This window comes from Barbus barbus (genome assembly GCF_936440315.1).
Source record: "Barbus barbus genome assembly, chromosome: 30".
Lineage (NCBI taxonomy): Eukaryota > Metazoa > Chordata > Actinopteri > Cypriniformes > Cyprinidae > Barbus > Barbus barbus.
The window spans coordinates 22,926,330-22,942,656 of record NC_136758.1 but is presented as its reverse complement, the minus strand read 5'-3'; the positions used below and the strand labels follow the sequence as shown (position 1 = coordinate 22,942,656).

Genomic DNA, 16,327 nt, shown 5'->3' with positions numbered 1-16,327 from the left:
GCAAATATTATTATTATTAATGTGCTTTAGTGCGTATTTAAACAATACATGTTCATATATTTTCCCTGCAACATTTTTATTTATACTTTTATATATAGATTATATGCACAAATTAAATTACTGGTTTTGTGTCTCAATCCTTTAAAAAGAACCAATCACTGTACTATATTAGGCCTACAGATGTTAAATTTTTAGTAGCTATATAGTCTTTAATAAATAAATAAAAATATTAATCACAGAGAAGGTCTTTTATTAAAAGTGCTCACGCACCTTTTGCACAGATTCACAGCGCCGAGTTATTTAATATTTGATATTTGGTCTATATGGCTACAATGATCGAGTGTTAATAACTGAATCTAAATTCATCCCGTACACAGATTAACACGCACACACAATGAGGGTGTGGGTACAGAAATTATTGGATTTTTAATATTTGATGTCACGGACACTTATTTACTATAAGATAGGAAACTTTAAAAAAACTGTAAGAGAATCGATATATGTTCAAATATTTTATTGAGATATAAACAAGGAAACATTGAGCTTCTCATGAAAATATTTATTTGCACTTTATAACCTACAAGTTTGTGACACATTGAGCAACATAGGCTAACTCATCTATATAAATAACAAAAAAAAACGGTTGTGCTTTAAAACATATAATTTAAAACATATTCACGTTATATAGCAAATTATATTCGTGTTTGTCCATGTCTAAAATACAGTAAATTATCACCATTTGCGTATAAAATCCCAATTTAGTGCTGATCCGTGGCCTTCCGATCCTCAAGGAAATATGAATGAAGCGCTAACCTGAAGAACCCGGAGGTGCTGTCATCAAAAGTTTATTTTTAAATAATGACTTCATCTGAAATTACTAAAATTACTATGGTTACTAAACAGATAATAATTAAAGCCTATGATTCTAGAGTTAGCACATATTTCTGTAGTATGTCCAAATCAATTTTACACAAAGGAATGCGCATGCTCGGGTCTACACCAATAAGGTTTGCCTTATTGCACCCTTGGGGGTGGGCGCCCAATATGTCGCCCCGCCCCATCATCCAGACTGCACTCTGGAGTACTTGTAAAATGGTGAAATACGGACCTTTATTTTGAAAACCGAACATAGATTATTCTACTTCCGCTATTCCCCTGCCATTCGAAGGCTGTGGCTTTACAAGTAAAATTATTATCTGTTAGCTTCTTAAAATAGGTTTTTCAGTTGAAAGGGATGTTTCGTAGAAAGCTTACGGCCTTAGAATATCACAACCCAACTGGATTTGACTGTAAAGGTAGGAATGTGTGTAACGTGTTGCCACCTCATGCTCCTAATATTGATAACGTGTATTCACGATAATAATAATTAAGCATCTCACTAATTTAGGGTTGACTGTCTGAAATAGTCACTCTGTATCATAGGGCATTTAGTCTGTCATATTGCTTTAAGTGTTGTATTACTATCAAGTGCTGATGATGGAAATTAGGGCTTAATCCATATGTAAAATATATGATTAATATCGTATGTGCTCTTTACTTTACCCAGATGAAACTGAATTCAGAAATTTCATAGTTTGGCTGGAAGATCAAAAAATCAGACACTACAAAATTGAAGACCGAGGAAATCTCAGGAATATTCCCAGCTCAGACTGGCCTAAACATTTTGAAAAGGTGAGACAGATTTATCTTCATGTGTATATGACTATTTGTATTCCTAAAGAAACTAATACCCTCAAGTTCATCATGTCCTTTGTTGTAATACATATGTTTACAGTACCTTCAAGATGTGAACTGTCCATTCAGCGCCCTGGAAAGACAGGAGACTGTTGACTGGCTGCTGGGTCTTGCTGTTCGTTTTGAGTATGGAGACAATGGTATGATTATTATTTATTATTATTAACCAGTGGTTATACTCTACTATAGCTCTTTTAATAGCTGATACAACATTCAGAGAGTAGGCTGAGAGCACACACAATACATTGGATCAAAAGTGCCAGTAATAACATTTATAATCTTACAGAAGATTTCTGTATCCATTAAAGATTGATCTTTTGAACTCTACTCGTCAAAAAATCCTGAACAATATTATACAACTGTTTTTATCATTGATGATAATAAGAAATGTTTCTTGTCCACCAAATCAGTATAGTAGTATGGCATTAGACATGAAATGAAAATTCAACTGTGCCATCACAGGAATAAAATATAATGTAAAATGTATTCAAATAGAAAACATTAGTTTATTCACTAACTAACTGTTTTTGGAGGCTTGGTGAGCATAAGAACTTGTCAAAAACATTCAAAAATTCTTACTAATACTTAACTTTTGAACGGTAGTGTATCAATAAGAAAATTAGATGAACACTTACGCACTACTCTTAAAAAACAAAAATTAACTTATGTTAATTATTTAATTAGGTATTGGGCACCTTATTAACCTGGTTGATGCATTGATCAGTAACTAATTATAACATGCCTGTTCTTTCCTTTTATTGCGGAGACTTTATCCCAGGGGTAGGCAACGTCGGTCCTGGATTGCGGCTGTCCTGTAGCGTTTAGCTCCAACCCTAATCAAACACACCTAACCAAGCTAATCAAGGTCTAAAGAATTACTAGGGCTACAGGTAGGTGAGGTTTTTTTTTTTCTTCTTTTCCGGGTTGGAGCTAAACCCTGCAGGACATCGGCACTCCAGGACCGATGTTGCCTACCCCGGCTTTATCCCATATCACTAGATGGCAGTATTTGCAAAGTTTGCGGCATCATGTAACTCTTGCAGCTGTCCCACACATTTGATTGCACAATCTTGATTCCATTTATTCTCAGAAATGCTTAGTGCAAGATGTTCCTAGATTTCCTACCAAATAAGTTTGACAACTTGAAACCCCTTGTTTGCATTGCACTGACCGCTTATGCTATTTTTCCTCCTACAGTGGAGAAATATCGAATCTGCAAACCTGTAACAGAGGCCAATGATGTTCAAAAGTCTGCAGACCCATTAATTAATCTGGACTGTGAGTATTCCATCCCCCGACCATTTTTCCAGTCTCCAGTCCTGTTGTTATGAGACGGAGGAAGCTGATTAAAGAAACCAGCTTGAGCACTAAAGTGGCTTTCCAAGCATGTCCGAACAAACTGTTTATACACCCACCTCTCTTCACAACCCAAAATGAGTGGGCTGAACCGAGCCAGTGACCCACAGCTGGAAGAACGCTCCAGATGTCAACTGAATGATGACACACAGGGAGGACAGGGTTCACTGAACAGAAAATATTGGGCTCCGCTGTTGTTGTTTTTTCTTTATTACAGTCTTGGTCTAAGTAGTTGGTTTGTATAGAATCATGTTTTCACCACAAATTAAAAAATTGAATAAGTAATAGCGACTATTAATTTCGCAATTCTGAAAAAAGGTCAAAATTTCGAGATATTCCTAGTTTACATCTAATAATTCTGAGTTAATCTCACTTTTTATTTTTTTTTCCAGATTCTGAGTTTGCATCTCGGAATTCAGTTTTTGCCACCACGGAATTTTTTTTTATATATTTGCAACTTTATCTCCCAATTCTGACTTTTTTCTTGCAGCTGTGAATTAATATCTCTGCCCACGAATTGCTGTTTTCTCAGAATTGTAAGAATAAAACTCAAAATTGTGATATAAAATCAGAATTACAAGGAAAAGGATCTTTATTTTTTTTTTTAGCCTTTTTTAAAATTCCATTGTGGAAACAGGCCTTCATAGGCTTTCTTTTTGTCATCAGCAATTAAACCAGTTCATTGGTTGGTTGAACAACAGTATTGCATTGGGAAAAAAAATGTTTTAAAGTATGTGTTGGACTGAAATGAATTGATTTCTCTCTTTAGGTAACAATCCTGATTTTAAGGCTGGTGTCTTGGCGCTTGCTAATCTACTCAAAATCCAGCGACATGATGACTATTTGGTAATGCTTAAAGTAAGTATGGTTCAATGTGACAATAGTATGAGAAATAAATCTAAATCCAGTGCATTTAAACAAGTTTGTTTTGTCATCACAGGCCATTAGATTCCTGATACAGGAACGTCTTACCCCTGATGCTATTGCAAAGGCCAGTCAAGCAAAAGAGGTAAGTTATTTAACAAACAAAAACGGTAATATTGTGAAATATTATTACAAATTCAAATAACTGATTTGTAATTTGAATTATTTCTGTGATGGTAAATTAGAATTTTCAGCCGTCTTCTCCAGTCTTCAGTGTCACATGATCTTTCAGAAACCTTTCAAATATGCTGATTTGGTGCTCAATTTTAAAAAATAAAACTTTTTATTCTTTCATAGGGTTTACCAGTCGCTCTCGACAAGCATATTTTAGGATTTGATACCGGAGGTAGGTTTGCATTTGCAAACTGTTTTGGAGTTTTCCACATTTGCCTATTGTTTTTTCATGTTTCTTTATGATGCAATAAGTGCATCATCATGTTCATATTCTGCAGTTTATATGTTGTTAAATTTAGAATTTAGATTGTAAGCAGAAAAATTTGTTTATTCCAGACGCAGCTCTGAACGAAGCAGCCAGGGTTCTTCGCTTGCTTCACATCGAGGAGCTCAGAGAGTTACAAACCAAGATCAACGAGGCCATCGTAGCAGTTCAGGCCATCATCGCCGATCCCAAGACAGATCACCGCCTCGGAAAGGTGGGCAGATAAAAATATCTGCCTGGACCTTGCTGCAGAGACCACAAGACGTGCTCTGTGAAGTATGCTTGTTTTCATTAACCACACCACAGGTATTTTGTTTAAATTCGAGACATTTTTGTGGGAATGCAAAACTGGACTGTGTTTTTGTTTCTCTTTATCATTCATTTGCTTTGCCCTGTAATAAAAAAAAAAGTGAAGATTTATTACAAAATGTAATTTCATTGTAGCCTTATGTGGAGGCACTTATGAAAAGTTACATGGGTTACCATTAAAAAGTTGGACTATGTTTTTGTTGTATAATAAACCTTAATGCAACGCAGAAAAGTTTTATGGCTGGGTTTGTTTTACCCTTGAGCAAGAAATTCAACCTGTTCTGCTTTATACCTCCATCTGTGCATACTGTAAATTTAAGAAAATAATCACTGCAGAGCCAAAAATATTAGAAAATCTGAAACAATGCGAGCAGACATATTAAAGTTGTCAATCACATTTTATTGTTATAAATATCACATCTTACAAAAGATAAAAAAGGATTAAAAAATGACGGTTAGTAAAAGACCACTTTTGGTGTTCCAAGCAATTTCACTTAAAAATGTTAACCTTTTTTCTGCAAAATACTGTTTGAGTATTTAAAAACATACAAATTACACAACTAAACTTTTTTTTTTTTCATTTGTTAGGTTTTTTAACAAAAAGTCACTTACAAAAGTACAGTAGAAAGAAAAATGAGGTATAAAACAAATTTACAAAACTATTTTGAGGAAATATTCACGCATTCATGTTTGTAAATTTGCACTTTGGCATTGACTGTGATGTTCGTCGAGACTTGCGGGTTCTGTGATTGGCTCTCTTCTGAGTCCACGTCTCCGTCGCCATTCCCACATCACAAGCTCTCCAAACACTCGCCCAAAATAGCACCATGTAACGCTGGCTCTGTCATTAGCGTCTCCCTATAACACAATTTGTCAGAAATTCTTAGAAAGCCGCGTTTGGGCAAACACAACAACATTTAATTTTCTACTGGGGAAAATGCCTGCTTTCATATGCTGGCCCAGATATACAAACACTTACTCGGATCTTGTTTGACTGTTTTCTGGTTTGTAATGAGCCGTCAGGCTTTGAAGTACCAGTGTTTCATCACCTCTGTTAGAACTACAGTGATTTGGCAGCAGGTGCCTTGTACTTTTCTCTTAAGTGCCTGTAGCTGACAGCTCATGTCTGAAATATGTTATTTGCTTGAAAAGAGGTCACCCACGATTTGTTACATGGTAAATGTGATGTGCTTTCAGGTGTACGAATACAGACTGTTTCAAATCTGTTTCATGCAATTTTTTTTTAATCATGAACTACACTAGCAGGAGTCCATTAGGAGCAAATACAGAGTACTTAAATATACCATTCAAAAGTTTTAGGTTAGTAAGGTTTTTTTTTTTTATGTTTTTTCATAATAAGAAATCTCTTATGTTCACCAAGGCTGCATTTATTTGAAGAAAAATTCAGTAAAAACAGTATTATGCTGAAATATTATTACAATTTAAATAACTGTTTTCGATTTTAATATATTTTAAGATATACTGTAATTTTTATCCTGTAATGCAAAGCTGAATTTTCAGCAGCCATTATTCCAGTCTTCAATGTCACATGATCCTTCAGAAATACTGATTTGGTCTTTAAGAAATATTTTGTATTAGCATCTATGTTAAAAATATTTCATTGAAAACCATGATTCCTTTTTTTTCAGGATTCTTTGATGAATATAAAGTTCAAAAGAACAGCATTTATTTGAAATAAAATTTGTTCATAACATTATAAATGTTTTTAGTGCTACATAGACTACTAAAAGAAATAAAGGAATTTTAGATATATTAAATATACATATACACGTATATATGTCTATATATACACTATATTGCCAAAAGTATTGGGTCACCTCCTTCTAATGAACAGGTTTGACTACTTTAGTAATTTCCATGAATTGCTCATGGAAATTACTAAAGTAGTCAAACATGTTCATTAGAAGGGGGTGACCCACTACGTTTGGCAATATAGTGTATATATGTGTATAAACACATATACTAGAAAGACTTGGAAGAGTTAAATACTTTACCAAAGTACCTTATAAACAGTGTGGAGGAGCAACTGTAATGCCATACAAATGAGACCTTTGATCAGGCAAGTGTTCATCTGTTGACTGGTTCTCTCGATTGAGAGCGATGACCCCATCCCTGAAACACCATGGAAGAAAATATAAAATAAGTACCTTTTTTTTTTTTTTTTTTTAGCAATTCAACTGATAAAGGCACAGTCATATTTAACCTTAATTGGACCTCACAACAAATATAAATAATCTCCTGGGGCTCTGTTTTGAAAACATTTTAAATAACACATCATAAACTATTAATGTATAAATATACATTATCTACTCCGGACTGTTGGCTGAACATCTGATGCATATGGCACACAAAAGTGGAAACGCTTCAGGAGTTTCGAAGTCGTCATCGGATTGGTTGAATTAGGCCTTCCAGACCTTCAGCCATCAGTCTACGTGAGACTATGATTCTGGTGGACATATGGTTTTGTACATGCATGTGCTATGCTGCTTTACCTCCTCCAGTCTGTGTAATAGTAGTGATTGGCGAAGGTGACCATGCTGAAGGGGTAGTTCAGGTTACTGTGGACCACACGTCTTCCCGTCCCATTAGGTGATATACACTCCAGGCGCTTGGTTCCTGTCCATCACACAAAAAAGAGGTTATTAATGAGCTTTTTGAGTGCTGGTCATTCATTTTGGTATCGTCCGATTCAGATACACAATGTAAGAATAAGCTGTAAAGTGCACCAAATATACTTTGCCTAAGCATAAACTAGCCTACATTGTAAACGGGCCCCAAAAACTGGTAGTTCATAGTCTGGGTTTGAGCGAAGCACATACCTGCATCGGCCCAGCAGACCTGGCGTGTGGTGGAGTCGTAGGTCAAAGCATTGGGCAGTCCAATCCCATCCTGTACCAGGACTCTTCGGTTTTGTCCGTCCACAGAGGAGCTTTCGATTTTAGGAGCTTCTCGGTTCCAGTCAGTCCAGTAGAGTGTTCTGTGAAAAAATGAGATTAAAAAAAAAAGATTTTATAATAATAATAATTAATATAGTACTATTTAGAATGTGTTATGTTTTAAAATTTTAATAAATTTAAAATTTATATAAATAATATAGTATTTTATAATTCACTTTAATTTAATGTTATGCACATGGAGACCGCATTTGATCAAAAATACAGTGAAAACAGTAATATTGTCAAATATTACAATAAAAAATTATATTTTTATTATAAATATATATATTTTATAAATTTATTCCTATGATGACAAAGCTGAATTTTTAGCAGCCATTAATCCAGTCTTCATTGTTACATATTTTTCATCAAATAAATCAGCCTTGATAAGCATAAAGCGCTTCTTTCAAAAACATTAAGAAAATCATAGTTATTCCAAACTTTGGACGTTCCATGCGGTGTGCATTTGATGCATTAGACTGAGATATAAGGCTTTTCACATGGGTGGAGAGTTTAATTTCATGCAAGTTTTGAAATTCATGTTTTCCTAAATCTAGAAACACACAAAACTGCTCTGCTCTATTTAGCATTGATTTAAGCAAGATGTTTTAAAGCAAGCCCTATGAGAGGAACTCAGTCCCTGAGGAAATGGTAAATATAACTAGCCTACACTATGGCTAAGCTGAATCAGTCGCTGAACAAAAAAAAAAAAGATTTCTAACCATAAATTGTGTTTATTTTGTCTCTCCCTGATGATTTAGAAGCATGAAATCACAATTTCAGGCTATTTGAGGTAAAAGATATTTACCACACCAACTCTGTTGTGCAGGAAATCAGTTGACAGTGCAGTTTTGCACAACTGCTTGTATAATTAAATAATTGTTTCGTAAAATTCTTGACTAATGGATCAGACTTCAACCCAGATGGCTTCATGCATGCATACATTTATGCGTGACGGCAAAAGCAATCTAGCACGTAGCACAAATCGCAGCACCGACAAACACAAACACACATTAACGGCTATTCTCATGACCATTGAGGTTCGTGTTATATCTCCTGTCCTCCACCCTAGTTCAGTTGCTCCAGATGTTGCAGATGGCTGTGTTTGTGGAGTTGCTGGCCCACACGTTGACTGCCCTCCCCTGAGACCCAAAAGCCAGGCCAAACACTGAAGCAACACCAGCATCTGGGCCAATTTGTAGCCTTGCCCTTTTATTTTCTCTGCCTCCCATACACATCCTAACCTCCTCGCTCTCTCGCTTCTCTGCGTGTCTTGCACTGTTCTTTCACTTCCCCTCAATCGCACTCTTCACAATGATAACAGATTTTAGGTTTTGAAGCGTTCATGTAAAGGAAGCATGGGAATTGTGATGGAGGGGAAATGAGGGTTCATTAAAGCTGCCAATTACAGGATCAATTAAGCAAAGATGCCCTATTTTAATGGTCTCAATTGTGGTTCTAATGGTATTACATCTAATGGGTTCTAATTCTAATAGTATGCTCAAAATAAAAATAATCAAAATGTGTAAAAGATACAAAAATTGTATAGTATTGTTATAAATAATTATTATAAAAAATAATATTAAAAAAAAACATTGATGAATTGGTGGCATCTATTTGAGACACTAAGATGCATTAGGCTTAAGCATGGAACATTACTTCAGACCTTGCAATGAACATGGGAAAAGGCATATGATGTTATGCTCTATACGAGAGCTTCTATTTGTAAAAAAAATTAAAATAGAACCATACAGTATATAAATAGGATATAAACATCACAGATTGACCTCTAGGCAAAATACATAAAATTACACCAGCTTGGGGTCTGTGTATACAGTATACACACACACACACACACACACACGCATATTAGCTATATCTATTAAATCTATTAATCTATAAATTGTTTATTAGCTATATATTAGCTATATTTATTATTAAATTATATGTTTATATTTTATATTTACAGATTTTAATATTCACTATGTATTATTTTATATTTGTATACATATTTGTACAGTATGTATGTATTATTATTATTATTATAAATATAAATAAATATAATAAAATGTAAAAAATAATATACGAGATTCTGATCTGACATTATATATAGCAGTTTTTATTCTATACATTTGCTGAGGTCAATATATTAAAAAATTTTATTTGTTTATTTATTATAAAATATAATAATTATACTATACATTATAGTATATAATGTATACTGTGTGTACACAATCAGAAACTCAATTTCTACTCATACACATTATCCTTAAATGCAACACAATCTAGAACTCACATAAATGACCAAATACTGACCAGCTTTGATCAGATTAGTCAAATCAAAGCTAAATGCATCTTATAAAATAAAATAAGATGCATAACTTTTTTTTATTTCAGGTACTGGTTTTGGTACTGAGATGGGTGGCAAGATGGTTCACATCAATAGTGTTTGATATCTTTAAGCAATCTGAAGCACATACCCTGTAGAGGAGTCCACGACGATGGCTCTGGGATTTACTAAGTCTGTGTCAAACACAACACGCCGGTCACTTCCATCAAGGTTCGCTGTTTCGATCTTATCTGATGTGCTGTCCACCCAAAACAGTCTCCTTCGGACGACATCTATAGCAAGACCTTCTGGACTCGTCACAGCTGAAAAAGATTATGTTATATTATATTATATATTATATTAAATAAAAATAAACAAATAAACATACCTGTGTTGATGATAATCTCAGGTTCTGATCCTGGCTCCAGACTGGCTCTATTGATTGTCCGTCCAGCCAGATCCGTCCAATAAACTTTCCTTTCTTTGCAGTCGTAATCAATGCCGACCACTATAGACCCCTGAGAGTGTAAACAGGAGAGAATTAGTATACTATTCTCAAAGCCGCAGACTTCAGTATTTCAATCAATAGTGTGCAATTCTCACATGTAAAGCAAGCAGCACTGAAGATCTCTGCTTGTCCATCTGTGTGCCATTGAGAGGCAATACTCCAATCTGCTGGCCCTGGGCATAAAGCAGGGACGTGCCTGATGGAGGCGGGGTCACATCTGGGCGTGGCAGAGGGTGCAAAGTGGGAGGGGCCACAGTAGGTATACCTAAAAGGTATCAGATCATTTTAGCTTGGAAAAACAAATCATTTTGTTGGCCTTTATACTGAATGTAAATTTGAAAATAAAATAAAATAGAATAAAATAAAATGTCCAACAGTTGAACCATTTAACCAGTTATTGGAAAGTAAACTTTTAAAATGAAAATTATCAGTAAACCAGTAATTTGAACCAGTGCTTTTTGCATGAGGAAACTGTGGGTCTCACAGCAAGCGACACTCACAGGCAGGTTTCACAGCATCGTGTGAGCGGGTTCCTGGTACTTCCCGCCCGTTTTGGTCCACACACCAGCAGTAGCTGCTGTCTCCGTAGCACTGAACTGGGTTGAACTCCCCGGCAGAGTCACACTGAGGTAGATAATGGTGGGAATCTGGCTGGCCTCCATATTGCTGCAACAGACTGGCTCTCCAGCGCTCACAGACGGTCTCTGGACGCTGGACTGGAGGCACTGGGTGTCAGAGGGGAAACCAGGAACATATTACTGCACAATATGGGGATATTTATCCATAACCAATAAGAGATTAATCAAGTGAACAATGAAAACTGCTAATGAGTAATCCAGCATGAAAAAAGTATTTGAAAGATATTAACTGAATTGATGATGATGAATAAATATATTTTTTAATAATTTAAACTAATTAAAATAGTTTTATAATTAAATTTATAAATAATCTAATATTTTAATGATTGTTGTTAATGTTGATAATATTATTAAGAAATATATTAATAATAATCTAATCTAAAATAATAATAATAATCTAAACTTGAACCTCTAAAATCCACTAAGAACTACATACTAGTGTATTTTCTATATGTTTTCTGATTCATATAATCTAATTAAATAATCTAATGAGAGTTCCTTCTTTGTCAGTCTCATTTTTGGCTACAAAACAGAGAGATGAAATAGGAGGCATTTCTAACTATGGTGTGAAGAGGACACATTCATGGGACTAAACTTGCTGCTCATATTTTCCTCCTGCTCTGTAATCTGGATGAACACAGGGCAGACTGGGCTTTGTGAGCTCTGCTACAAATTAGAGTGATTACTTACAGATGATGTGAAACTACTTAGCAAATTAGAAAGCCTATAATTGACAAACAACAGCATGGTGCCCATTTCAAACACTTGTTGCCCAATTGCCCAATGTGAAAGCTGGTGCTACAATGGTATTGTACCACAGTATTCTGGTCTGTATATATGGCTGTAAGGTATATGGCTGTATATATGGCTATGGGATTTTATTAGCTGTTTTATCGTTCACCAATACCACTTTGTAAGTTTGATTGCTTAGAGTGGCAGCCCCATCCACAGCGAAATCCTATTAGAACAAAATTCCACTCCACATAGATATATTAGTTTAGCTATTATTGTATTGTTTTATGTATTGTTTTATGCATTGCTCTCTTACCAGGCTCATCACAGTTTATTGTTGGGGCTCCAGGTGGAGTTCTGGTCCCCGCTCTCTCCTGTCCTCTACTGTCCACACACCAGCAGTGACCTGTGGACCCGTGGCACTGCTGCGGCCTGTACTGACCCTCCTCATCACACTGAGGGATGAAGGCTCCTGTCAGAGGAGCGTCACCATCTCTGCTACGAAGACTGTCTCTGTGCTGCTCACACTGGGTCTTGGGACGCACTTGGGATAGAAAGGAAGTTTGTTATTCTCCCGTCACACCCCTCAGTGGTTCTGACAAATTTCAACCTCCCCTTAAGTATTTTATTAGAAATGAACATTGTTATTCATAACTAAAATGGAAACTAAAATTACTTGAACTGAAATAAAATATAATTAAGGCTATATAGAAATAGAGGAAAAAAGATAAAAGCACATAAGAAAATTGCTAAAACTTAAATTAAAATAATTAAAATTAAAACTGAAAACAAAATAATAAAATATGAATAAGTAATATATTATATGTTAATAATAATATATAAGTACATAAATAATAATAAAATAACACTGGTGAAGTAGAATCTAGAATTTAAGGATATATTTCGATAAAGAACAATTTCTAACTATCTATAAAAGATACCATGAGAAAATTAATTGTTTAAAAAAATTTAAATATTATATATAATAGGACAGATGACCTATTAAGAGAGGCCTATTTCTTACCAGGCTCATCACAGTTTATTGTTGGGGCTCCAGGTGGAGTTCTGGTCCCCGCTCTCTCCTGTCCTCTACTGTCCACACACCAGCAGTGACCTGTGGACCCGTGGCACTGCTGCGGCCTGTACTGACCCTCCTCATCACACTGAGGGATGAAGGCTCCTGTCAGAGGAGCGTCACCATCTCTGCTACGAAGACTGTCTCTGTGCTGCTCACACTGGGTCTTGGGACGCACTTGGGATAGAAAGGAAGTTTGTTATTCTCCCGTCACACCCCTCAGTGGTTCTGACAAATTTCAACCTCCCCTTAAGTATTTTATTAGAAATGAACATTGTTATTCATAACTAAAATGGAAACTAAAATTACTTGAACTGAAATAAAATATAATTAAGGCTATATAGAAATAGAGGAAAAAAGATAAAAGCACATAAGAAAATTGCTAAAACTTAAATTAAAATAATTAAAATTAAAACTGAAAACAAAATAATAAAATATGAATAAGTAATATATTATATGTTAATAATAATATATAAGTACATAAATAATAATAAAATAACACTGGTGAAGTAGAATCTAGAATTTAAGGATATATTTCGATAAAGAACAATTTCTAACTATCTATAAAAGATACCATGAGAAAATTAATTGTTTAAAAAAATTTAAATATTATATATAATAGGACAGATGACCTATTAAGAGAGGCCTATTTCTTACCAGGCTCATCACAGTTTATTGTTGGGGCTCCAGGTGGAGTTCTGGTCCCCGCTCTCTCCTGTCCTCTACTGTCCACACACCAGCAGTGACCTGTGGACCCGTGGCACTGCTGCGGCCTGTACTGACCCTCCTCATCACACTGAGGGATGAAGGCTCCTGTCAGAGGAACATCACCATCTCTGCTACGAAGACTGTCTCTGTGCTGCTCACACTGGGTCTTGGGACGCACTGGACGCACTTGGGATAGAAAAATATTTTTGTTATTCTCCCGTCACACATCTCAGTACAAGAATCTCAGCCATAAAGTTACTTCAATAAAGTTACAGAGGTTTTGATAAATATTAATGTTGGTCGTGGTTCTGACAACATTCAACCTCCTCTAACTAAAATAAATTGTAAAAAATCAAGTGAAAAATGTACGCTTAAAAATTTTTACAAATAAAAATCAGAAATGTTGCTTTGGCCACTAACAAAAATAAAATACGTTTGATTTGAAGTACTAAAATTGCTAAAACTTAAATAAAAAAAAGAAATAAAAATTAATAGATATATTAAAAATGTTATAAAAATGACAAATACACAAAAGAAAATTACTAAAACTTACACTAACATTTTTTAAATGAAAATATAAAAATAAAACTGTCCCAATTTTAATATCTACTATAACAGTATATAAATTAAATTCAAATAACAACATCTAAAATTTCTGAATCATCTAGAATTTAGAGATTCTGAGATACTCCAACAAAAAGAGCAACTGCTACCGCTCTATAACAGATCCCATGACAATTAATTAATAAAAAAAGGAATATTATATAAAATAGGACAGATGACCTATTAAGAGAGGCCTATTTCTTACCAGGCTCATCACAGTTTATTGTTGGGGCTCCAGGTGGAGTTCTGGTCCCCGCTCTCTCCTGTCCTCTACTGTCCACACACCAGCAGTGACCTGTGGACCCGTGGCACTGCTGCGGCCTGTACTGACCCTCCTCATCACACTGAGGGATGAAGGCTCCTGTCAGAGGAGCGTCACCATCTCTGCTACGAAGACTGTCTCTGTGCTGCTCACACTGGGTCTTGGGACGCACTGGACGCACTTGGGATAGAAAATAAGTTTGTTACTCTCCCATCACACCCCTCAGTGGTTCTGACTAATTTCAACCTCCCCTTAAGTATTTTATTAGAAATGAACAGTGTTATTCATAACTAAAATGGAAACTAAAATTACTTGAACTGAAATAAAATATAATTAAGGCTATATAGAAATAGAGGAAAAAAGACAAAAGCACATAAGAAAATTGCTAAAACTTAAATTAAAATAATTAAAATTAAAACTGAAAACAAAATAATAAAATATGAATAAGTACTATATTATATGTTAATAATAATATATAAGTACATAAATAATAATAAAATAACACTGGTGAAGTAGAATCTAGAATTTAAGGATATATTTCGATAAAGAACAATTTCTAACTATCTATAAAAGATACCATGAGAAAATTAATTGTTTAAAAAATTGAGATATTATATATAATAGGACAGATGACCTATTAAGAGAGGCCTATTTCTTACCAGGCTCATCACAGTTTATTGTTGGGGCTCCAGGTGGAGTTCTGGTCCCCGCTCTCTCCTGTCCTCTACTGTCCACACACCAGCAGTGACCTGTGGACCCGTGGCACTGCTGTGGCCTGTACTGACCCTCCTCATCACACTGAGGGATGAAGGCTCCTGTCAGAGGAACATCACCATCTCTGCTACGAAGACTGTCTCTGTGCTGCTCACACTGGGTCTTGGGACGCACTGGATACAGATACACAAGGGATTGTTATACCTCCATTACACTCCTTTGCACAACCCTTTGTTTATATGAAATGAAAGGGCTTGTGCAAGTTTAAGAGTTGCCAAACTCTAAACTCCAATAAAGTTATTATCTGTTTTGATCATAATATTGCAAATGTTAATATTGCCCATGTAAACACAGGTGGTTTTAACAAACCTCGACCTTCCCTAAAATCTTACATTTTTCCAAAGAGGAATGCAATATGTCTGCACCAATAAAGGTGCATCTCTCCATATTTTTATGCTATCTTTCTTAAACTCAGGGTAAGGGCCTGTTTTCCCAGACAGCTAGCCTATGTCGAATTTGAACTGAGGATTTTCTTTTTTTGTTAAGAAATTAATACTTTTATTGAGCAAGGATGCATGAAATTGATCAAAAGTGGCAGGCTTTTACACTGTTACAAAAACAAATATTTAAAGTAAATGATGTTCTTATGAACTTTCTGTTCATCAAACAATCTAGTTTCCACAAAAATATTAAGCAGCGCAATTGTTCTCAATACGGATAATTATGAGAAATGTTTCCTGAACATAAACTCAGCATATTAGAATGATATCTGAAGGATCATGTGACACTGAAGACTGGAGTAATGATTCTAAAAATGCAGCTTTGCATCACATGAGTAAATTACATTTACATTTGTTTTAAACCGTTATTGTTATAATATTTCACAATTTTACTGTTTTTACTGTATTTGCGATCAAATAAATGCAGCCTTGGTAAGCATATAAGACTTCTTCAAAAACCATTTAAAATCTTATTCATCCCAAACTGGCAGTCTATTCCAAACAAAAAGAGTAATTGCAACAAATTCCATGACAATTAA

The 16,327-nt window shown here is 35.0% G+C and overlaps 2 protein-coding genes across 3 annotated transcripts in view; one reads left to right on the top strand and one right to left on the bottom strand.

The window, feature by feature from the left end:
- The first annotated feature begins 890 nt into the window (after window positions 1-890).
- LOC306850376 (RNA transcription, translation and transport factor protein) lies at window positions 891-5,187 on the top strand. Its single transcript, XM_079385977.1, has 8 exons — window positions 891-1,295; window positions 1,547-1,671; window positions 1,775-1,874; window positions 2,932-3,012; window positions 3,860-3,948; window positions 4,031-4,099; window positions 4,312-4,360; window positions 4,525-5,187. Exons 1-8 carry the CDS (start codon window positions 1,235-1,237, stop codon window positions 4,677-4,679), a joined length of 729 nt encoding a protein of 242 aa, XP_079242103.1. The 5' UTR covers window positions 891-1,234; the 3' UTR covers window positions 4,680-5,187.
- Window positions 5,144-16,327, bottom strand: part of LOC306850375 (nidogen-2-like) — a 35,984-nt gene continuing 24,800 nt past the window's right edge. The window contains exons 15-27 of one of the 2 annotated variants that reach the window (XM_079385975.1): window positions 15,234-15,461; window positions 14,518-14,745; window positions 13,659-13,886; window positions 12,951-13,178; window positions 12,243-12,470; window positions 11,057-11,281; window positions 10,652-10,821; window positions 10,437-10,566; window positions 10,200-10,371; window positions 7,603-7,760; window positions 7,276-7,399; window positions 6,786-6,895; window positions 5,144-5,620 (exon numbers count right to left, since the gene is read on the bottom strand). In XM_079385975.1, coding sequence (XP_079242101.1) covers window positions 6,787-6,895; window positions 7,276-7,399; window positions 7,603-7,760; window positions 10,200-10,371; window positions 10,437-10,566; window positions 10,652-10,821; window positions 11,057-11,281; window positions 12,243-12,470; window positions 12,951-13,178; window positions 13,659-13,886; window positions 14,518-14,745; window positions 15,234-15,461 — 2,228 coding nt within the window. In that variant the 3' untranslated portion in view covers window positions 5,144-5,620; window position 6,786. Of the gene's footprint in view, window positions 5,621-6,785; window positions 6,896-7,275; window positions 7,400-7,602; window positions 7,761-10,199; window positions 10,372-10,436; window positions 10,567-10,651; window positions 10,822-11,056; window positions 11,282-12,242; window positions 12,471-12,950; window positions 13,179-13,658; window positions 13,896-14,517; window positions 14,755-15,233; window positions 15,462-16,327 lie in introns of both variants that reach the window. The other variant, XM_079385976.1, reaches the window with a different exon arrangement.

Excerpts from the sequence above, each read along its gene's own strand:
- LOC306850376 (XM_079385977.1), top strand. The coding sequence starts at position 1,235 with ATGTTTCGTAGAAAGCTTACGGCCTTAGAATATCACAACCCAACTGGA. Across the intron at positions 1,296-1,546 it reads AACTGGATTTGACTGTAAAG|ATGAAACTGAATTCAGAAAT; the intron begins GTAGGAATGTGT and ends TACTTTACCCAG. Across the intron at positions 4,361-4,524 it reads TTTAGGATTTGATACCGGAG|ACGCAGCTCTGAACGAAGCA; the intron begins GTAGGTTTGCAT and ends TGTTTATTCCAG.